Source organism: Leptosomus discolor, chromosome Z (genome assembly GCF_034619465.1).
Source record: "Leptosomus discolor isolate bLepDis1 chromosome Z, bLepDis1.hap2, whole genome shotgun sequence".
Classification (NCBI taxonomy): domain Eukaryota; kingdom Metazoa; phylum Chordata; class Aves; order Leptosomiformes; family Leptosomidae; genus Leptosomus; species Leptosomus discolor.
The window spans coordinates 6,054,007-6,078,184 of NC_141419.1; the positions used below are offsets into that span (position 1 = coordinate 6,054,007).

General features: G+C 46.9%; 1 protein-coding gene across 1 annotated transcript in view; it reads right to left on the reverse strand.

Annotated features, from left to right (window-relative positions):
* Positions 1 to 24,178, reverse strand: part of CSMD2 (CUB and Sushi multiple domains 2) — a 298,000-nt gene that overhangs the window by 42,649 nt on the left and 231,173 nt on the right. The window contains exons 36-46 of the mRNA XM_086480279.1: positions 20,584 to 20,680; positions 19,476 to 19,580; positions 15,534 to 15,652; positions 15,371 to 15,440; positions 12,891 to 13,007; positions 11,723 to 11,932; positions 10,308 to 10,496; positions 7,461 to 7,638; positions 5,587 to 5,732; positions 1,787 to 1,867; positions 892 to 1,005 (exon numbers count right to left, since the gene is read on the reverse strand). Of these exons, the coding sequence (XP_086336405.1) occupies positions 892 to 1,005; positions 1,787 to 1,867; positions 5,587 to 5,732; positions 7,461 to 7,638; positions 10,308 to 10,496; positions 11,723 to 11,932; positions 12,891 to 13,007; positions 15,371 to 15,440; positions 15,534 to 15,652; positions 19,476 to 19,580; positions 20,584 to 20,680 (1,426 nt within the window). The remainder of the gene's footprint in view (positions 1 to 891; positions 1,006 to 1,786; positions 1,868 to 5,586; positions 5,733 to 7,460; positions 7,639 to 10,307; positions 10,497 to 11,722; positions 11,933 to 12,890; positions 13,008 to 15,370; positions 15,441 to 15,533; positions 15,653 to 19,475; positions 19,581 to 20,583; positions 20,681 to 24,178) is intronic.

The following is a 24,178-nucleotide window of genomic DNA, read 5'->3' on the forward strand; positions in this document are numbered from 1 at the left end:
TCAGAGAGAATAAAGCTATAGAAAAATATCCCATTATATGGTAAAAATGTTCAGATAGGAGGGAATGAAGGAGATGAAATAATCACGGCTGGAGTGAACAAAAGTACCAGCAGGAATCCAGAGGATAAATAAGGTAACATGGTAGCACGGAAACATCTTTGGGATCCCTCCTGAGCAGCAGCAAGGTGTACAACGCAGCCTGCTTGGGGCTTTCATTTTTCTCCCATGTAATACATTCCGCGGCACTAATAGAGAAGCTGTTCCTCGCAGGATTGCCTCGCCGGAGGAGCTCACTTCGCCGCAGCCTGCTCTTCCTTTGGCTGCTCATGTATCACTGGCAAACTGTCAGCGCAGAATTCCTCCCCCCCTCCCAGGGTAAGGACATTTGGGTGACTGTTATAATGACTTCGCAGATGCAGTCAGACACACGGCGTGTCAGACCTCTGCTCAGGAAAGTACAAGCTTAAAGTGCCTTCCAGCACTGGGGGCTTGAGGTATAATCCAGAGGTACCTGACATGAAGCGAACCCCCCTGGATGGTGCGGAGACCCCACAAAATACCCAGAGCTAGCAAGGGGTGGAGGAACTTTCCCCTATCATTTATTAGAGGGTTGTTGCAGTAAGTTACCCAGCAAATCTCTCACCATTACTTGCTGGACAGCCTTTCCCTGCACAGAGGTGTCTCGCTACCCTCCTCACAAGGTCCTGAAGGGTGGTTTTGCACTGCTGGGACCCTGGAGATCTGAGCATTAACCCCAAAGATGCAGTATGTGCAAGGAAACCTCCCCTAGCCGCCATCCAGCTTGCTCCCTCCCTTAGCAAACCCCCGCATTTTGCAGCAGTCTCTGGGTAGGGAAGCTTTGGCTGCCACACTGGGCACCCCCTGTGTTACCTTCACACGTGGGTGGAGGTCCTTCAAACTGCAGATGAGTGCCTAGTTTGCAGGTCAGGATTTCACTGCCAATCAAGGTAAAGCCAGGAAGGCATCTGTATCTCACTATGTCACCTACAGACAGAAACGGAAAACATCTTGACCCAAGAGAAGGAACAATTTGTTAAGGCTGAACCATGCCCTGGGAAGGGGGTATCATGGGCCGCAGAGACCTTTCAATCATGCCTCTGCCATCGAGCTCTGGCATGACCACGCAGAAACAAAAGGCGTAGATGCAGAAATAAAAGGCGTAGAAAGGCATGCTGGAGTCTCAGCTGGGATAAACTGCTGTCATGCCGCTGAGACCATTATGATTTGTGCAAGCTATTTCTGATAGAGACTTCTCTCAAAGAGAGCAGACAGTGAGAAAAGCTGCTTTAAAAACCATCACGGCTATTTCACTGGTTGCAGACACACTTAAAAATGTGGATGTAACCATGAACTGCAGCAAAAAAATACAAAAGGCATGGTCGATATGGGTGAAAGGTTCTCAAAAAAAGAGTAATGGCCTCTAAGCTTTCACACAAGGCTTTGTTTGAAATACCTGAAAACTATTATTGTAGCAAAGATTTGTGAATGTTTCCGAACAAGCTCAGGGCTTTCACAAAAGCCAAACCACTTCTTCTCTACTAACAGAGAGGAAAAGCCTCAGGACAATCGGATCAGTTTGACTCTGTGTGAATGCTGGGTGTTGAGCAAGGTCACGCACAGCTCCCCATGCCACACACAATTACACACGTGAAGAGGTCTCCTGAAACCCCAAATATGAGGTGTCAACATGCATGTGTCTTCCTGTGGGCACTCCCAGCAGCTGGTGAGGGGGAGGAAGGAGGGCTAAGAGGACCAGGAGAGTTACCTATGTTAAATTCTTCATTCTCGGCGATGATTTCTGCATTGGGAACAATGGTCGGGGGCTGACATCTGAAGAGCTGGTAGGCTGAAAGAGCAAGGGAAGAGCAGCAGATGTTAAGCTGGGGGTGACAGCAGCCACCTCGGTGCTAAGGACAGCAGACACGAGAGCGAATCCTCCCTCTCCACAAGTAGAAGGAATTAGCAAAAGTGCAACCAGCCCTTTTCCCCTCTAAACCCTACAAAGATGGCCCCAAAGCAGCTTTCTCCAGTTTCCTACACCTAATAGGAAACAGATTTTTGTCAGTCTGTGGAGATGCAGGTGCCCTGAGAGTATCAGTCCGACTGGATGAACACTGGATGATCACTGATGGGTGCTGACACGAGGCAACATTACCGGCACATTTTGGGATACTAAGAGAGAAGATCTTCGTGACCTCAGTAGAATTAGGTCAATCACAGAAGAGAGAGAATCTCAGACTGCTCCAGCACCAAATAGATTACAATAATTATTCAGAGAATTTCATCCTTACCGTCTGTCCTTGAACAGAGATCGCAAAACTCACCGATTTATTTTTAACTTGGAATTATTCATTAATTTCTTCTGCAAATAATTCCAGGAGTGCTAATGTTTTCAACTGCAAGTCCTATATGTAGCTTGCAATTCAGAAAGTAACCTATGCAAGGTTGATGTCAGTGCCTTACAGAAGGCAAAATAGGGCAGACCTTGTACTCTTTACCCAAATAGGTGTGTTTTTCAGGCTAAACGGGAAGAAGAAATCCAGTTGATGAGCAGAAACAATCCCTTATGGCTCACGCACCTGACCAGATACATCACAAATAGCAAATTTTCTACCAAAAATTAAAGATCAGCTAACACAGAGCAAAACAAATGCACTGCTTACAAGCATTGGGTGCATAAGGCTTCAGCACCGTGCTGCTTATGAAAATAAACACACAAGAGCTGTGAGCACAGTTAAATTGAAAATATGGTACTGGGAACTAAATGAATATTAATGAAAGACATTTTCTGCTATTTGCTCAGCACTTCTCTGCATCTTTGCTCCCCCTGTACCTGACCCTGGACAAGCATAACTTCCTCCGAAATTTGTATCAGCCCTTTAATTTAAGATACTGGAGCTCCAGCTGCCACTGAATATTAATTCTTACTAACTCCACGATGTTGAACTCTTCACACCACGGCAAGGCTGGCGGTCCTGGCAGCGACCTTAATGAGGCTTATGATTGTGCTTAAATACACACATACAGAAGCAGACACCCCATCATCTTGCCCCAATTTCCTTATGCCCTAAGCCAGGGCAGGATAATACCTTCCCAAAAGGTTTGTGGAAAAACGTGACATTGGAGTTCTGGGGAATGGGCTGGAGGGAACGCGGGCTTCTGTTTAATGTGAGGGACGGGCTTACGGACCCCATGTGTGCAAGGGGGAGGAAAAGCCAAACACGTACTATTACAGTGAACTAAACTCAGCTGGGATGGGGTCAAAGGGAAGTGCCAGCTCTGTAATTCAGTCAGTCAGCCCCTTCTTTGCAATCCACCACGGCAGTGCAGAGAATGGATGAGCGAAGGAGCTGGGAGAGGAGCGGGAGACAGGAGGCAGCAGGGAAGAATCCTCCTGCTACGCAGCAAAGAGCCATCCCAGGAGGGAACACACTTATTTGCAATCTTTTAAACAGGTGTTTGACAGTGGGGGAAGAAGGAAAGGAAACCATAACAAAAATTTAAATTAAATGCTATTTAAAAAGTGCTTGACAGCATCTATTGAAGTGGAAAGATAACCCAGCATTTGCAGCATTAATCTCTCCTTAATGGGCCATATTTCAATACAGAAGTGTGATTAAGATGGCTTCAGCATATGGGTGATACAGCACTGGTAAAGCTCCTTTCAACAGCACATCCATTTGTTCTCACCAGGACAAAACAGAGTTCCGTCCTTGAAACCACACTGGGACCCCCCTGAGTTACTGTGCCATAAAACCCGTTCCCATCACGCTCACACATCAGCTCGTGCTGGCACCTGAACTAACCCATTTAATAACAGGTGCAACATCATCATTTTTCAAGGGGTGCTGTTGAATCTTTAAGCCCTGTGAATCACTCTTTTGTCTCCCTTCCTCCACCCTATGGAAAACGTTTCTTTGCAGGCATTTAAAAGGGCAATGGTTCTCTGACACGGTGCTGATCATCACTGTATGGGAAAAGACAATTTAAAGCTGAAGGAGGACGTCTCCTATGTCCTAGATCTGCCAGCGTGCAGGCACAGAAAGGAAAATATACATTGCAGTAGATCCTCAGGAAATTGCATTTCCTGCAGTTACACCCCAAAGGACGATGACAAAGATTTAATTGTGCTGCCTGAGCCTGGTGTGAAAATTTCCCCCCCTTTTCTCACACCTTTCTTGGTGTGCAAGGCACCACAGGCAGAGCCTGGAAAAGAGGGAAGAATCTCACCCTGGAGGCAAGCACCTCCATCGCTTAAATCTTTGGGATTAGGTTTTATACTAAAGTCCCGTGTACACAGGGAGCAATGAGCCAGTAAATGGCACTTTAATAAAAGGCCCAGCTGGTTAACAGGTTAGAAACGACTGCTGGACTACACAGATTCCTACCAGCACCAACTCCAGGCCTCTCATGTCATACCCCACACAAACCATAAGCTAAAGAAACATCAGTATAAAGTGCCATCAAGATCAGAGAACAGCAACATATGCTGATAGGCTCTAACCATAGCAATGATGGTGTCTAATTCATATTACAAAGGGAAGCATTCACTGAACTGCAGCAGTGTTTACATTCTGCTCATTTCTGAGCCAAACTGCCTAAACCATAATTTTTTGCATAACTGTTATATACGCACCATTGTCTGGTAATATAAATCTTACAGTGTTTTGCAGCAGTAAACCAATTCCCTCCGAAGCCTAGCAAACATTCTTTAAATTCAGCCTACCCGTACAATACTTGCCTTTCGGAACTGAACATAAGCTAAGACATTCTGCACAGATTCATCGTGTAATTCATGCAAGACTTTGTTGACGTCGTTGCCAGCAAATTGCGAAGCAAGAGGAGATCTCCATTTGTACTTTCCAAAATCCCAGTACTGTCGTAGGAACTTGTTAGCTAATCGGATTTAAAGTTGGGCTCTTGTTTAGTGGTGCAAAGCAAATGCTCTCATTTCAACGTAACACCCACCATCTCTCTAGTGTGAGCTCCACTCACACCAAAGAATCCCCAAGTAATTCAGGGATTTATAGGAAACCTTTTCCTCCCCAGAGAAACGAAGTCACCTCTCAGCTGGAAGACAGCTGCCATTTGAAACAGGCCACCAAGACGGCCCAATTGGTTTAGCACAGCATTGGAAAGACAATACTGCATCCAGCCAACGCTGCGGGGAAGGACACTTTTAGGTAAATGAAGCGGTGATATCCATAATGGGATCTGCCATGGAGAGGATGGTATTTACAGGCATCACCTTGAGAGAGGTGTAGGGTTGGCCATGGCTGTTAGTTTGCAGGCACTCGATCTGTGTGTGAGTTATCACGTTACAGATGGATTTCCACACCTGCACAGATTGTGTGACCATTTGCCAGCACTCACTTGCATAAAAGACCTTCCATCTCAAACCTGTAAAACCGAGGCCTTTGTAGAAGACCCCAGGTAAAAGTGTATTTTTTCACATCTTCTCTTCCCCAGAACTAGACCTCCTCACAGCAAGCCACAACTGATCCATGCCCCTCCGCATCCCATAGGCAGGTATAAAGCATGTGTTGCTCAGTAAGCAATACAGACCGTAGAAATAAATGGCAAAAATCCCTCCGTTGGCTGCATCACTGTGGAATTTCATCAGGACCTGATTGGAAGAGCTTTGGGCTGATTTCTTAGCAGAGTTGCCAGTGAACACACCAAGCTGTGGGGCTGTTTGCTGGGGACCATCCCTGAAATTGTCAGGTCAGAAACACAAGAAAAGAGCATTATTATGTGTCTTTAATCCTAGGCAACAACCAACCTCCTACAGTACATGTGCAGGAATTCCTCCATGCTCTTCCTTCCTTGTCCTCCCTTTCCTACACCTGTATTAGAGTTTCAGCAGCTCCCTGGGCAGCTGACCTGGACCTCAGTCCCCTTCCCCACTCCATTATAACCAGGATAATCTCTTCTGGCCATGCAGTGCTCATCCAGTAGACAATTACAGACACAAACTTCATTTTAACCTCAGAACTTGAGGAATTAGGGCCACTTCTCCTAAGAAGTTTCACTCCCTGTTTGCACAGCAGACACAGAGATATTTTGCAAGTCAGATACTGAGTGAGTGCTACAAGCTCAAGAATTTGGCCACAAGCTCTTTAGCCAGTGCCAGCTACGTGTGCTCCCTTGGCTGACTGAAGCTGATAATAAACCATTTCGCTTCTCTTCTCCAAACAGACAAGGAAGATTCCAGCCTGTAAGGTGGGATGAAAAAATTGGTGCCACTCCATTAACTGCAGCAGAGCTGTGCCCATTTTACATCAGAGATCACAGTTCCCAGCTCCTGCCATTTAAAACGCAGCTGGGGGTCACGGCCAGTTCTGGTGCCTGACGCCACCCCAGCACTGCCTTTGCAGTCACGGACATCAGCTTGGATTGTCGGGCTGCAATCTCTGATTGCAAAAGAAAAACAAAAAGAGAAGGTTGTTAAATGTCTTCTTCTTCATTGGTAAATGTCTCTCTCTTCATTCAGCCTCTATCCATAGACAGGTAGCCATAGATAATGTGCAAAGGGAAAAAAATGAGCCCCATAAAAATGTCTATCAGAGAAATCAGAAGCGAAAGGCACTTCCTATTACACAAGGCTGAACAAGATTCATTTCAACTAAATTCAGCTTGAGATAAAGACCTCGTTTACCATTCATAAAGTGTCCTCTGCAAAGCCCCTTAGGCTTCCCAAGAGACGTTTCCTTATTCCATTCAGCAAAGCATTTGGGAGCTGAAGGGACAGGCTGGTGAAAGCATCCAGCAGGACGAGCAGGGCTCTGCTGCTGAACACCCTCCCGCCGCAGCTGCGATGCCGGCGTGCATCCCCCCGGCAGCTCAGCCCCTACTCGTGGTAACTGGGGCAAAGCAGTGGGACAGTGACTGGTAATCCCAGGCACTGCAGGGGGCTGACGTGCTTCAGTTTTAACTGCTGATGATCACAGAAATTAATGGCAAGACAGACCTGCAAGGCCTGACAGGCGCTGCTACACAGCCAAGAGTGGGACTACTTGTGAGCTGCACAACACTGAGACAAAAGCACCATGAAAGCAAAGGATTCCTGTACAGACTCCCCTCCAGACATTTCCATCGCTTGGCATGAGCAGCCTCATCACCCAGTGACCATTCCCTTCACTGACCTTGCAGTCCTTGCCTGCATTTCTCAGGAACGTAACATGAACTCTGTTTGGAGACAGTCACCATGTCACTTACCCAGCCCCTTGCAGCACACGGTCCTTAATCTAAAGGCCCTATCAAGCACCCAGAGTTTAAAAAAAATCCAAATCCTCATCCTGTTGTCTCCAGGGGATACTCCTACTCTCAAACACAGCACTACCTACGCACCTCGGCAATGGGTGCTCTATCAGCAAGAGCATCCTTCTGAAATGGAGCCTCAGTAGCAACTCCAGTCCTCACACCTTTGCTGTACCTACCAAACAGTGATGAAATCATTGTAGGGCTCCGTTTGCAGCAGAGTGAAGTTGAGATGGATTCCATATCCCACCGGCACTGTGAGAAGCCAAGTGCAGTCCTGGGAATTGGGGTACTGGTTGGGGAAGCCAGGAGAATAAACTGTACCATTTTGGGTGGTGACGTTCCCCCCACAAGGCACTGCAGGTAATCAGACAGAAACACAAGCCTAATGAATAAATATCCCCCCAAACAACAACTCTTAAAGATCCTCTATTTCCCATTTTTCTTCCTTTCTTTTTTTGGATGAAAAGATAGCAATTCTGGATACAGGAGGATCCAGCACCAAAATTTGGCCCCAGCTTGCCTTGAATAATTTGTACCTGTCACAACTACATCTAACATTTTCAACTTAATTCCGTTACCATAAATTTATTAAGTGCTTCAGAGCTGAAAGGAGGCTGCCAGGCTGTTTTGTACAGATGTGATAGCCAGGTGTGCAAATAAACTCTATCTTATGTCCTAGCAAGAGTCTTTGGGCTCCACCAGCTGTCTGCACCCATGCATGGAAAAAACAGCTCTTGACAAGATCACACCAGTGGGCAAATCCATCCACTTGTTCATACAGCATGGCCTGGACCAGAACCACTGAGCAGCTGGCTTTTCACAGAGAACATCTGAGCAGGGGGGAAATGATGATTTGTATGACAGCAGCATCCAATTCGTTAATCAAGATGACAGTTCTATTGCACTAGGTATCTTCCAGATCCAAATGAACTTGCAAACTGAAGAGAGGCAATTAGAAGCAGGCAGCGAAAGAGGGAGAGAAAGATGACGTCCTGCAGGAGGCAACGCAGGAGGGCCACAGCAGGTCCCTAGGTCTGAAATCCCATGTACAAGCATCAGCTTCTGGACTTCCCTGGCATGGCAGTTCCATTGAAACAACGATAACACCAGTAGCACGTTACTGGCAGCCCACAACAACTGAAGGCACGGGGGTAAGTGCAAACAGTGTCATCTGCCCGAGCCAGCTCTCTTCTAGAAGCCTTGCAGCTGCACGAACCCAATGCTGGGTTCAGGCTAACACATTCTCCCTCCCAACACACCTTATTCACTCGGGCTCGGTGCTGAACACTCACTCTTTTTCGTACAGCAGCAGACTTCTACCACCCTGGCCCTGACTTGACGTGCCAGATGTGAGGTTACAGCGAGGCTCCATATATTCACTGCCCGGTTCTGCTCTGCTTTCTCACATCATCTGTCAAGCTGCATGTGTATGTATAACTCCACAGGCTCACTTTCTGAAACAAACACCCAAGGAACCTTGGGGGCCAAGTTCCTCTCTGCCCTGCAAAGCAGCAGGCAGCTTGCTGATCACTGGAAAAACTCCCTGGAGTGGTGCTGGAAATCTCGACCTCTGTGCATTTATTTCAGAATTACAGCTTCTCTTTTAATTAAAAGTGCTTTCAGCTGTGACACGTGTGGGAAAGGTGAGGTGGTTAGCCTAAGGCAGCCAGTCCTCGCTGCTTGCTGGTATGCAAAAACGGACCATTTCAGGAAACCTCTCGAAAAGGAAAGTTCTGCATTGGCTTCAGCAGCACCAGCAGCCCACCAGACGTGCACACAGAGGAAAAAAACAAATGATCCAAAATGTACCTAACCCCTCACCCGCCTCTGCTATCGGAAGTGCTGCAGAGCAAGAAAACTACTTAAAAAACACCATAAAGCAGCTTGCTGATGCCTGAGGTAGAAAAGGGCACAATCCTGCTACCACCAGCTCCCACCCTACCAGCAGCACCCAGCTGAGCACAGGACAGTTTCCCATCTAACGCACATCTCTGTTGCATTGCTGGGGTCAGTGAAAGAGCAGCTGAGGATTTGGTTCTTTATGCTTTGTGTTCTCTGGGGTTCAAGGACTTAGGACTTAAAAGAGGAAAAATATCAACTCTCTCTTTCTTTCCCCAGTGCACGGTTCTTGCAGACCAAGTGCTGTGAGAGGCTGGGATAAAGGTCAGTGCTCCTGGGAAATGTGGTGGGAAATCTTCAATAAGCAGTCTTGCACTTCTTAAGGGTTCATATGAAAAGCTTCTAAAGTTCTAAAGTAAAACACACAAAACACAGTCCATTGGCCCAAAGGAGGAAAGGCTGAAATGGCCCTACTGTGGTTTGAGAAGAGAATTTGGATATTTGAGCTTTGATGCCTAGGTCACAGATCCACTCCTGCAGGGTCCTCCTAGCACTCGTAGTCTTCAGAAAGGAGACCATGCAAGGTTACTGAAGATCTCCCATCTGGATCATTCTGGAGATGCCATCACTGCCACACTAAGGAGACTAGACACGGACACAATCTTCCCACACGAAGAGTTCCCCGAGTTGCAAAAGTCTTTTACCAGGGACTGTTTTTATTTACCAGTGCTAAATTAACGGAAGCTGAAGGTTGTTGAAGAAACAAAGCACACAAGAATGATTGTTACAATCACCCTGGGCTGCTTCATTCTGAAAGCACAGGTCCCACTAGCATCAGCAGTGAGACCGACAGCTAGAAACAGTCCTCACCCATGGCATGAGATTCAAACACATCACCTCAAAAGATGCACCTTGGTTTCAAACTGTTCAAGATGTTCGCTTTGACTAGGCTGAAATACATTGAACATCGACTCACTAGGAACACGCTTCAACACCTCAGGGGCTGAGGTTTTATTCAAAGTGCACATTCCCAGCCTGCCTCCAGCGATGCTTTTGTTTCCAGAGAAACTTTCAGCCCAATTACAACACAACAATTCAAAAGGAGGCCAAAACAGCGAGTTGAAGCCTTTTCTCTCCCCAGAAACGCCCACCTAGGTGCTCTCAGGGTGACCCCAAAGCCATACCTTCACACCTGGGCAATGGGTGGTCCCAGTTCCTGTTGGTGCCGTGCTGGCAGGTCAGGACGGGGTGGCCGATCAGCTGGTAGCCAGGCAGACACTCAAAAGAGATGGACTGGCCAACGTTGTAACCAGCTCCTCTTACAACACCATTAGCAAAAGGTTCAGGGTCGGGGCACTCCTGCAGCTCGTAGGCTGGGAAAAAAAAAAAAAAAAAAAAAAAAGGAGAAATGTTTCATACTTCATTTTTCCTCATGAAAGCAGGAACAGTACACTCTCTGCGCTGCTTGGCTACTTTCTCCTCTCACAATGACTTCATTGAAGGAGATAAACTTTAATGAACCATGCACACATCTGCATGGAGGCTGAGGGAAAATCCTGCTGCTGCTTCATGGCACCCTCAGCCATGAGCACTGGGGTCTGTCCTGGCCCACTGGAGTCTCAGAGCCCCTATTCACCGAGTCACCCCGCGCTTCACTTCTAATTGGGAAATCTGCCTTGTTTCTCAACAAAACACAGACAACCCTGATGACGAATGCAAGTCAATTGGTTAACATGTTCCACCTGGCATTATAAATTATTGGTCAGCCTTGCTAGAGCTAATTTGCATAGCAATTTCCATGAGATTACCCAGAATGCCTCACAGAGCACATTCCTTCCTAAATTGTGCAGTAGCGCATGAATTATACGGTGCATGAACAGGACAGCCAAGACAAAATTAATGTTTTCAATTAAGTGTGAGTAGCGGCTTCTATTGCTGTTTCTGGGGAGTCAGCCGTTTGTCAGTCCTCAGCTACATCACATGGCTGGAGACACATGCTCCATCCTTCCCACTCCTCAGATCTCTCTCCCAGGCAGTAGCTGGATCGCTTGGCTCCCAGCTGCTGCACAGCAAAGCCCATCCTAATTGTATTCCGTACGAAGTACACGATCTGCCCTTGGCAAGCTCATATTCCTTGTGCCAAGGACAGGTCGACAGAGAAGACCAAAAGGTTTTGAAAAGATTGCCTCAGCACCAGGCCAGGCTACAGCTACGGATGTGTTTGGACTTCAGCTGAGACTGAAAAGCAGCTGCAAAATTCCAGGGCAAACTCACGGCTGCTGAGGACTCTTCTCTTCACACATGACAGTCAACAGAGCCAAGATCTAAGTGAATCTGTCTGGAATTAATTCAAAGGCGTTTCACTGTCACAAAGCACTCCAGGAACATTTGTTATTTGCCGTAGGGTGAACAGATCCCAGTTACTAGGATTAAGCATGGCCTCCATGTAACACCTTTCCACTCATTTGGATTAAGTCCTCATGGAATTAATTCAACAGAATAGCAACAACCGTGACACCTACCCTCTTCGCCCCCGCCCTCACCATTAGCACCTGGGGACAGGATTGTCCCATTGCTGCTCGTGCTGTGGCCTGCTTACCTTGGTATTCCAACTTGAAGCCTGGCTTGTTCTGCGAGTGGTCGCTGTGGAAGTACACAGTGGTTTCATGAGACGTTGACAGGAGGGAGCCTGGGATTTCAGTGCCGCTGAACCGCCCGATGACGTTACTGGTGTCGTACGGCCCGTTGCGGATTTCGACAAAGTCATGGTTTGGCTCAGTGGAGAAGTTTAGGAACTGGATGTGAGCACCTGGAGAGAAGGAACGAACAGTCTTGCCTCTAAAGTCATGCCCAAGCCTTAGCACATCAATATCACTCATCCAGTGGTGTCCAGTATAGCCTGGTCAACCAGCAGGAGTACTGCTGGAGGCAGAGAGTGCTTGTAGGTATATGGGTCCTGCTCGTTTCGGAGAAGCTCAGGCTATTAATGCCTGTAGCTCCATGCTGCTGGAGTTCCTGTGCATGCCTCCTCCTCTGCCTGACACCAGAGAAATTAGGAAGCCAAGCACAGAGCTACACGGATCTCCCCTCGCCAAACTGAGCGTAGCCAGCTCAGACGGCAGGACAGACTGAGCCGGGTGTTTCGTTTCCGCAGCAGCACATGGCAGCTACACCAGCAGGAGGAGGAGGAGGAGAGTTAATTCAGGAAACCCCAAGAGTCAGCACTTCTTCCAGGCATGCAACACTTCCACCTCCTGGCAATTAGGCACCCTGGTGGGGCTGGCCTGGAGAAGAGCTGCGCTGGAGGTGTGCAAATTTCTCTCTTTCTAAGGGCTGGGGAGATCCTCATTGTGAATGCGCTGATGCCTGCCTGAAGTAGGATATAATCTGACGCAAGCTTTGGTCACTGGTTACATTACAAAGCGTGATGCAACTGGTGATGTTACTGGAAATGGGAGTAAAGACAGGGAAGCATACAAGCACACTAAGGAAGGATGTTACAGCGGATTCAGAGGCCACAAATCCATATCGACCTCTTACACTCTACGGTGACCTGTAATCACCTTTTGGAAAAATATTTATCATTTCATGGCACCACATAAACGCATCTTTAACGGAAAGTGTGATCAGGAGGTCAAACAACAGAGTTTCTGTAACTCATCCTGGCAAGCAATGCATCCAGCACTGACCATGCACTGACTGAACAGGGATGGTGTCTTCCTATTATCTCTTTTGTGACAGCATCAAACCAAAACCAGCTGTCTCACCAAACCCCACTGGCAGCAATATCCTCCACGTGCAGTCCAGGTTGCTTGGGTAATTTCCTGGGAACCCTGGGCTCAAGAGCACTCCTTCCATCTCTTCTGCTGTTCCTCCACACTGGGCTGTAAAATCAACAGTGGTAATGGTCAGGATCACTTATGGGTCTCTCTGGATGGTGGTCATGGCCAGCCAGCTGTGTGGGAAATAAAGAAATTAAAAACGAAGAAGAGAAAAAGGAAAGCCTGCTATGGAGCTAGCTAAGTTTGCCAGGCACTGCATGGCCACATTACTAATGCATGTGCCTTTCTCCTACCCTCTGGAGATCAAAGCCTGGGCCCAGAGATCCAGTTTTGGTGATCACAGTGGGAGAGACAGATCTGAGCTGCAAGAGAAGAGACAGAGGCTCTGTTCTGTCCATAGACATTGTAACAGTGCATATCATGCACACAGCACTTGTTTGAATTTTTAACCACCGAAAAAAATTACTATGAAGAAACAGACTGATCCTACTTTGACTGCAGTTACCAGTACTCCTTTTTCTGGTTAACTGATCTACCTTGACTGCTGTACTTGTCAATCTCTGGGCAATTACTTACAAATACAGAACACAGTGTTTGCAGACGGAAGTAAATTCCCTACCAAGAAGCGATCCACAGATGACAGCACAAAATATGTTTACAAAAGGCATCACATGAAACTTAAACAGAGATAGCATCTTCTCACGCTTATCTGGATGACCTCTACCTTGTTACAGTAATACCATCCAGCTGAATACCTGAATACCATCCAGGTGTACTCCTAACACGTTCTGACAGTGAAGGTGCAGATTCCCTTTGTCCAGCGTCTCATTACATGTGTACTTGCTACTAACAAGGCTTCTCCCAGAAGATTTCTCTTTCTTTTTCCTCTTAATGGCTCCCTAATAGAACTACTTCTAAATTATTTAGAAGTCAAGCATCTGGATGAAGTAGACCAAAAGAAAATCAGCACGCTTCGCCAGGGAAGCAAGCTGTTCTCTGCGCAGGGGAACAACCAAAGCCTGGGTTCCTGTGTGGCCGGTGGCCAGTGGTGCTCTGGACGGTGTTCAGACACATCAGAGCATAATTAGCACAGGACAAGGAGCCTCAGGACTGTCAGCATGGGGTGCTGCCACATCCCTGTAAAAGACGATGGTCACTCATGATGATCTGCACTTGGCTGCAGAGACGTGTTTACGCCTCTCTGAAGCCGGATGACCTTTTTCAGTCAAGTGTGATGCAAGCTGAGGGATACAAACAGACAGGAGTAGGGGCGCCCGTACCACTGCACGTGGTCTTGACTGTCCAAAACCAGACATCTGAATTAAACTGCACTGGTGTTTACACTGCGACAGCACCTAGGAGGCACAGCCCAAACAGGTAAAATCCTACTGAACCGGGTGACCGATGCTGATTAGAAGAAGAAAACTTGAAACTTGTCGTTGCTCAGCTAGTCATCAGCTAGATGAGTGTATTGGAATCCTCCTCCAGGCTGGGATCCCCCATCTCTAATGCTGAGCTGAAGGGCTTCTGATTTCTTTCAGAGCAACTCCCATGGGTGTGAGTCCTTTAGCTCAGTCATTCTGCTGTAAATGTCTCTGTATTTATTCCTGGCCTGCAGATCACCCGATAAAAGAACTGTTAGCTCTCATAATTACTTTAAAGCAAAATGATGTAAGCTAGAACAGCAGGAGCCTGAAATAACAGTTAACTAAAGCTATTAAATGCATAAATGTCTCTCTCAAAGCTGTAAAATGTGCAATATGAATATTAAACATCTAGATTTGCTAAAAGCAAAATACTGAAAATAATCAAAAAACTCCAGCAAGTTCCCTTCACCTCTGTGCCTCTTCTCCTAGGGCTTGCCTCTTCCACGATGGCCATCGACTGCCTTTTCTCTTCAGGCCTGAGACACTCAGCAGTCTCAGCCCTGCTCCTCAGAGAGCCGTCTTGACAAGTGACGTGGCTCTTGCTGGTCACATAGGACCTGCCGGACACCAAAGTGAGGGCCAAGTAGTGCAGTTCAGAGATGCTGGGAGGTAAACGGGTTCCAGTAAAAGATGCGGTTATAGTGAAATCGAGATGGATTTCATAAAAATAAACCACAGTCTTAAGATCTTTGCTTAAGATGGAAAAAAAGAACCTCTCAACCAATAAAACAAACCTCCAACCTACTTTCAGTATAAAGAAGTTCTAGGTTTTCCCTTTTGAATGAATTTTTGTCGAGGAAATATTTTGTATTTTACATTTTATACTATAGCCAAATTTTAAGCATTCAAAACAAAGCATTCTGGGCATCCCATAGGGACTTTTTTGTTGAAATTTCCCCCTGCAAGAAATGAAGATTTTTTCACACTCTATCTCACTTCCAGAACAGACCTGCACTTCTCTAACTCAGACCTTTACTTTTTTTTTCTTTAGAAAAGCACTGTAAGTATCTGCTCGGTATGAAAGAACAAGAGTCCTACCGATGCAGAGCGGTGGTGGGTAATTCCAGCGGCGGACAGTGCCTGGCATGCAGGAAATGTGAGAGTGGCCCTGGAGGAGAGGAAAACAAGACTCAGGGTTTGGAGGGTCTCCCTGTATCCCAGGTGTTTGTTCTTGTCCTTTTTGTTGGAAAATGCTCAGTACCTGAAGCGCGTAGCCTGGCTCACACTGGAAAGAGACGACGTCGTTCACTAAGTAGCGCTCGCCGATCTTCAGGCCGTTCCCAGGAACGGGGGGCTCTGGGCAGCTGGACAGACCGACGGCTGTGAAGGCAAGAGCGAGATGAGTGCTCCAGGGAGCGGGGATGGGGTCTGTGCTGAAGGCAGAAGGAATGAAAACATGCACCCATTCCCATGTTTAACAACCACGTCCAACACAGACACTGGGTGGGAAAGTCCCGGAGCCTTTGGATCCTCCACAAAGACACCCCTGATTGTGCAGTATTCCCCTGTGTTACAGGGTATGTCCAGGATCCTGAGGCATTCACACTTAGTACCTTCATTTTACCTAGAACACACCTTTTTTCATGGACAAAGGTATCACAAATCACTTTGTGATTCAAGGCCAAAAATGTTTTTGACTGAACCCTGATGACTTGATGGAAGACTGCATCTGCGACAGCACACCCACTGCAAAGCAAAGACTGACTCATTCTCAACAGTTCATGAACCAAAACACCCACCATGAACCCTCCCCATCCGAGGTCCGTATTCGCGTTACGCCGTGTGCGCCTTTACAAACCAGGCAGCATCTGACAGAAGATGGGAGAGGATGCAAGAGAACTATCTGCTGTCTCTCGCTGGCAACATCAAGGGCATACGGTATGTGTTGTATGTAATTTGTCCCTTTCTGGGCAGAAGCAGCATGGTTTCATTCTCTGACCCTATTCTTCCTGTTTCCAATTACAGACTGAATTTACCATGAGATATAAGCAGCAGTAAGCGCAGCCAGTCCATGATGGTGCCTGCAGAACAGCCTACGAAAATTTCATTCAATCCCATTTCCATCTGAGCTACATTTACAACTGGGAATATCCTGCTGCAAACCCAATTAACAATCCCCGAAGTCGCGCGTCAGGTGATGTGCTCTCCTTTACACACATGTCCCCCCCCCTTCCTTCTGTAACACCAAACGGAGATAAAACGAAAGACTGGCATCTGCAGTCACCTCGCACCCACCGCGGCTCAGCTGCCTGCCAGCACCTCCCTCGCTCTCAGTGCTGCCAGCTGCCACTAAAAGATAACCTTCTGCATCACGGCAAGGGCTAATGCTCTGCTTAAACTCCACAGTCTGCAGGCTGAACCGAAAGCGGATGAAAAAAAGCAACAAGAGAAGAGATGCTGACTCTTATCCTGAAACCCGAGTCACACTTCCCAGCAAGGAAACATGTAGTGCCTCCCCACACACGGCTGTATTGCTTGACCTTCAGAGAGACAAGAGAGAAAACAGCTTTAAATAACTTCCCATTCAGATCAGTGGGCACTGAGTTTCACTCGGTCCTAAACTGTTCTTGCTCTGCTTTGGCACGTAGAGATACGAGCTTTGCTTGAGGAATCCAGTGAGGGAGAAAGGAAAGGAAACAAACTCATGTTTTACTTCATCTCTCAAAACTTCCTTGCAGCACCTCTAACTGAATGAAGACCAAACGTGGGGCTCAGAGCCGTGAAATTCCAATTGTACGAACAAAGCAAAAAAATATTATTTCCAGCTGCCCTGAAAATCGACACCTATTAATTTACTCAGCAAAGAAACCAAACAGGCCTGATAACCCCAAGACTCATGAAAAACCTGAACATGGTTGTTGCACTGGGGCAATACCATCCTCAAAGAACTTACTGACTGAAACAGAAATGGACAAGAAACAGAGCTGCAGCAAGAGCATTTCTAAAACAACACCAATCTCTCCAGCTGCCTAAGACTAACCCAGGGCACACTTTCTCTCCCCAATCTTGTTGGTTGCCATTATCTTGCTGGATCTGTTAATACACAAGGTTTCAATCTGCAAAGCCAGTAAAACGTAGTAAGCTTGGTACTCGCTGGCTCTCTAAAGGCACACAGTCTCTGCAGTCAAACAGCTATGCCATTTCTGTGGACCTTTTACGAAATGAAACACACTTTCAAATCTATTTGCTGCTTCGGAAAAAATAAACAGAACATTGGTTGGCTTCAGAGACAAACACGAGATTTGTGATCAGAACCAATTATCAGACACTGTGTCCAGCAAGAAACAATTATGTTTGCATTGCCCCAAGGAAGATTGCGTGAACAGAGACAGCAGTCCCAGCACAACTCTCATCAGCTCACCATCACTGCTACCAACACAGGAACAGAGCCAGACCATCGCCACGCGCTAACCAGTCCCCCGAGAGTCGCGCAAAGACCAGACCGGCTCCTGGCCCTGTCGTGCCTGTATCTTTAGTACACTGCAAATGCACAAGCCTGCTTGCTTTCCTGACTGCTAGCTAAACATTCAATTTAGAGCCGCTGAACAGAGCCGAGAGCTGCCATTCTGCACCTGCTTGCTTGTACGCTGTCTGTGCTGCTGCCGGACTATACGTGAATAATTCAAGCCCTTGGTACAGTACCATCGGCGAGATAAAAGCCACCATCACTGGGACCCGCTGCACCTTGGCCGTAGCACACCTTTCCTGAAGGGATATCTGCTTCAATAGCAGGACACAAGACACAGGCACAAGGGAGAATGAACTTTTGGCATCCTTATCCAAACCTGACAGCCCTTTCCCATGCAACTCTCTTCCCTGCCATGTCTTCCAGTTTTAGTCAGGTTTGCTCTCTTACCATTGCGGATTTCGTCTTTTAAACACAGTCTCTATGTATCATCATATATAAAGATGCTCTTGGGTCTGGATATCCAAGAACTGAACGCAGCCTTGCATTAGACCAGCCAGAAGCAAAGGGCTGCCGTTCTGCTAGGATGTCAGCGTAATCCGTAACAGATGAACCACGGAACTGTCCAACGCCATTGAATGGGAGAAAGGAGCGGCTGCCTGCACTTCAGGCAGTGCCTCCTTTGGAACAGGATCCCAAAGCTTTCCATTCAGCTCATGCTGATGAGCCTCCCTGAGCTGGAGACTGCAAAAGGCGGTTGGCCATGCATTCGTGTAAGTCACGAGGGAAATGATGCTGTCCAGTGTCTGGACACTGCACCTCTAAACAAGAAGCAGAGAGACACCATGCCAGCAGGTAAGCTGAACAGGAGCCAGCTGTGGGCCCTGCACAAGGCAGCTGATGGTGTCCTGGGCTGTACGGACAGGAGCACAGCCAGCAGATGGAGGGGCAATTACCCCCCCTCTACTCAACACCCATGATACATGTACCCAGTTTTGTGCCACACAGCATAAGAAAAACACTGATAAAGTGTATCTAGTTCAGCGGAGGAGCACCAGGATGGCCAGGGGCTGCAGCACTCACGCTGGGCTGAAAGGCTGCCCAGAATGTTTGTGCAGCCTCCATCCTTGGATTTTTTCAAGCACAGACTGCATAAAGATGTGTAAAGTGAGTCACCTAGTTTTATCTCATATCTGATCCTGCTTTCAGCAGGGGGTTCGATGAGATAACCTCTGAGGTCCCTTCCAACCAGAATTATCCCATAAAGATCTGTCTAACCCTGTATGCTGTTTCCAGCAATGACTAGTATCGAATGCCTAGGAACGACTGCAAAGAGCAGGCAAGTTCCTTCCAACCTCTGGCAAGCATCATTTCAAGCACTTCCCGAGCAAAGAGTGCAGCACGGTGTTGAACAGGCCAACTCTCCATGAATTTTTTATACTTTGGCCTCCACAACTCCTCCTGTGCTACAGCACAGAAACCAAACAGGTGCTACAAAGTGCATCAGCAGCAAGATGAGGGTCACCTCATGACCCCACATCTCCTCTGCTGCATCTATTCTCCATTAAATGCTCACTCCCTCTCTGCAACTTGAGAGCAGGGAACCACACAAGCATGGGCCTTAAAGCTCACTGACCCTTCCCCACTAAGCAGCTTCCACTTCTACAAGGCAAAGGCTCCGTAACCATCTCCCCATCGCTCAGAGGAACTGTGAGATCAAGGCTGAACTGCTCTTACTTTTGTATTCCAGGTGAAAGCCAGCAGCAGAGACGCTGATATCCGAATAGAAATGCAGATAGAGCTGGTTTGAAGTGCTGTTCAGCAGTGCAGGCACTGTAGTTCCTGGGAAAACAAGAGGTGCACAAAGACACTGAAGAGGATTCTTTTTTTTTCCTCCTCCATGTCCTCGGAGACTAGCTGCAGAAGAGGCTGAGAACAGAAAGTCCTTTAACTTAACAAGCTCTCTTGGTTTTGATCAGGTTCTAATGAGGCCAATTGAGAAATACCCAAGGCCTCTCTGCAATGGCCTTTTCAAAGTCTACTGGTGAATTCAATCATGTGAAGTTTTACCACTTACAGACCTGACAGACTAAAAGCATCGAGAAAGGAACTGGTGATGAGAAACAGCGTGGGTGGAGCACAGGACCCCACAAGGTCTGAGCTCCTTCTCCTGCCTCATTCCCTGGATGCTGTCGCAGCACCAGGACAAGGCAGTTCTATCCCAAACGCAGCGCTGGGAGCAGAGTCTGCTGGTCTTTATGCACGACCCTTCTCCTTACCAACCTCAAAGCACTCTGAACACATTTGTTCGTTAAATAAGCAAGAATCGGAGCCATCAGTTTGCAAGCGGCTCTGCTATTTGAAAGCTTTACAATGCTCTTGGGCTGCTTGCTACTCCCTGCTCTGCTAAAAGCCACAGTCTCCACTGCTGAGCAAAAGAAAGGTTGCCGTGTAGCCTTTCATCCAGTTTGGTGTAAATCAGCCAGGTTAGGTTAACCTGCCGAGCGTAGTGGTCTGAGCCAACCCCACACAACCCAGCAGCGCTGCAGGAACTCCCACTTCCAGGCTGGGGAAGTGCTCGTGAGTTTTTGCAAAAAACCCCAAACCTAATCCCCTGGTTTTGTGTTTAAGGCTCCCTATCAACATTTTCTGCAGGAAGACAGTAGTCAAATTCCCAATTCAACAAGGCACAGGATTCCCTTTAAGCACATGCTTAAATCTATTCTGAGTTTTTGAAGCATTTAAGCATATGCTTAATTCTATGCACGTGCTGAAGTCCAGCGGATGTGAATAGGCATTAAGTGTGCACTGATGGGCTTCACTGAACGTGATGCCGAACACGTACCAGAGAAACTTCCCAGCATGGTGGCTGTGTTATCTCCTCCATCGAACACTTCCAGGGAATCCCAGTTCTGCTCAGTTACAAAACTGATCACCTGGATCTGAAGATAATAACAGAAAAAAGTAATTGTACAACTTCTGCAATCATGCCAATAAACCAAAATAGTATCAACAAAAGGGCCACTAATAAAGTTACCAACACACCCTGGGGCTTTAAGTCAGCATTGCTATTTATCTGTGCTAATGCACCGGCAAAACTTGGAGACCTTGGAGGCCTTTGAGTACCACCATTTGGGTTATACAGCTCTTTTCCAGCAAGCTCCACACTCCAAACTTCCCTATCAGGCGTGCTGCCTTCTGCGGCTACAAAGGGAAAGCTCCTGTAATTTCACAGCTAATTCACAGCAGCTGAGAATCTGATTTTTTTTTTTTTTCTGTTATGAGAAATCCCTGAAGACTTTTGCAACACTTTGAAATGAAGGCAACCACTAGCAACCCGAGAGCTAAAATAGAAACAAAGAAACCTGCATTAAACCACAAGATTTTTTTTAATCCAATGAAGTTTCTACAGCTGTCTCATTTCTCAGCTTTTAGTCAAATCACTCAAGTTGCATCCTCCCATTTCCCACCTTTCTCTGCCATGCCCCATCAGGTTTGGAGGCTTAAGGAAGTCACTTGACTCCATTAGTCAGAACACCAATGCAATCCTCAAATGAGTAGCATAATGAGATCTGATAAATCTGCATTTAAACTGAAAAGCAGCTTTTATACTTGAGCAAAGATCTACATGCAATTGTGCAGATTTGTTTTCCTTGAATGCCATTAAAATGGATTCTGCCTTTATTCCTAAACACTGGGAGGTCAAAGTATTCAGTGTCCCATTAAGAAAAATAAGCTGTGCTGTAGATCAAGTTTGGTGAACAGCCTGACAGAGTCAGACAGCAAACCTGAGAGAAAGCCAACAGTATCCGGAAAAAAACAGCTTTAATCTGTAAACTCTAAATGGAATTTTCAAACGCTGGGTCCCTCAAGTTAAACTTGTAGGCCAACAACCTAAAAAAGGACCCTTACAGACAAACCAGGAGCTTACATGGCTGTACCACTTGGTCCCAAATAAAAGGCTTCATTTCTTGGCATGCGGCAGAGGCCGCAGTCGTTCAGCACCGCTGCCGGTGGGTTTGGGGAGAATGCTGCCACTTTGGGAATTCGCGCGGGTAAGAGACTTCCCTCTGCTTCCAGCCTTCACACACCTGCTTACTGCAGAGCCTCAATTCTTTGAGGTCTCTTCAGATGAAGATTTCCTGCTAAGCCTAATGCTTCCGATCTGCAGCCGTCCTGCTGAATTCAATGGAATGAATCCCTTAAGCACAGAGCTCAGCAGGACACAGTTGCGGGGCTGAACACCGCGAAGAGCTTTCAATGCCCTGCAAACCTCGACTGCCCGCGCACGCACGTGCATGCAGACACATGCACATACACCCACTCCCCCTTCCCTCTGGTAACTCGGTGAAACCCCCCTCCCTTTTTTCTTGCAGCATTCTTATTCTGTATTTACTAATCCACTGCAAGCACCTCACTTGCCTTTGCCCTGCTAAACACACACACACATTTAATAATACAAAAATCAAACCCCATTATTTCTGCCATTTTAACCTTTTTCCTCCTTGATTTATTCTGAATAATAAAGCAGGCTATAAAGTTCCTGCAAAGTTGTTTTTTTTCCAAAAAATAAGTGGCGTTCATCCAGCAGAAATTGCAGTGACCCCTGTGGAGCCATTACTGATCACACTGACCAACTCCATACCTTTCCGCCTGCATAATCACGCCCCTATTGTGACTTACATTATTGAAAGAGAACATGGATTAAGAATGGGCATTTTGTTTGCTCTTACGTTCTCTAAATTATTTATTCTCCTCCCCCCCCAACTTAACGGAATAAACATTTTTAAGGTCCTAATTCTAGTCTGACATGTGGATTCACAAGGGATCTGCATCTATTTACTGGCATGTATATAAATTAATTCACTCAGGAAGGTTTGCTACAGGAATGAATAATTCATGGCAGAAGTGCTAGCTCGTACACTGATTACATAAAAATCCTGCTAGTGACTCGCTGCTACCAAGAAAGCTTTAATTTCACCTCCTCCTCTGATTTACAGTTGTTTAACCTTTAATTGTTGTACAAAATGAGGGTAAACTGATGCTTACATTACTATCTAATAACTGAGAACATCTCGCACAGAAAAGCGTGTGACGAGGGACGCGGAGTTGATGGGAGCGGGGCAGGACCACGGCCATCACTCTGCCTCTGGGCTGCTCCCCAACCGACAGCTCCCACACAGGCCTTCACTGAGGCTATTTTACTTCCCAGGTGCCAATACATTTCACCATGCCTTTCCGCCCCCCATAGAAGACTTCCAGTGAAAATCCCAGTGCCACAAATGGACGTGATCTGGTTCGATGCGCCCCTGGCACAGCTGGAAGTGGAGACTGCAGCACCAGTGCGGGTCCACACAGACTCCCGCCGAGCACCAGAGGAAGGGTTCATGCTGAAGGACCGCGGTCCAGTCCTTCACCAAAAGCTTCCCACTGTAGACCTAGAAACTGAACTTGCAGCTCAGACAAAGCTCAGACACAGGACACAATTTTTTCTGTTCGCATGCATTCAGTGTTAGACTCCAAAATATCCATTTCCCTCCCACGAGATCACATCCAGCAGGAAAGGGGCGGGGGGTGAGAAAGAAACCTTTAAAACACTTTGCCATTACATTTTCCAGTTTTACATTAGCGTGTTGCATTTGCACAACCAAAGAGGTGAGAAACAAGTACCTATGAATAAAGACAGGCTTTTAACAGCCTGCTGTAATACCCGCTCTCCTCTAAGCTCAACAGACCTGCAGAAACAGCTCCGCAGGCCGAGAAGCGGCAGCGAGGGTTTGCATTCAGAACACGGCAGTGCAGAACACAGACATCTATTTACAACGCTTTAAAAATTAAGTGAATTATCACCTCCTGATCCCAGGAGTCCCAAGCAACTTGCAAACTGCCTCAACTGTTTAGACTTTTGGCTAAGCTAAACGAACCCTCCTGCCGTTCGGGGGTTTTGAGAACGGCTAAAGTTTGAGGTGAACAGGTAACTATCAACAGTGATCTCTGAGGCTTTTGAAAACACTACTATAAATGGCTTCAAAAACAAAGATGAGAGCAGAATTTGCTGGGCTGGGCACAGCACAAGCCTGGCAGAGGGCTCAAAATATTACTCCAGGCTTGTGCTGTGTCGCTGTGAAGCCTCTGGTGCTGTTGCCACCATCTCTGTCCATCCCAGACCCAGGTTTGGGTTTTGGTTTGAGTTGTGACGGTGGCACCAGGTAAGAATCCCTGTCTGGGAGAGCAGAACTGTAAACCAGCAAGGCAGAGCTGACATTTCAATAAAACTGTTGAGAGAAACACAACTGCTGTGTGCAAACAGCTGTGAGTGCTGCAGAGAGGGAGGAACCCACCTACAAGTCAATTAGCCAAATACATCATAGAGAAATAAAAGCACTTAATGAATAAAACCCTCGCAGACAAAGTGGTGTAAAGAAAGAAACCCTCTGATA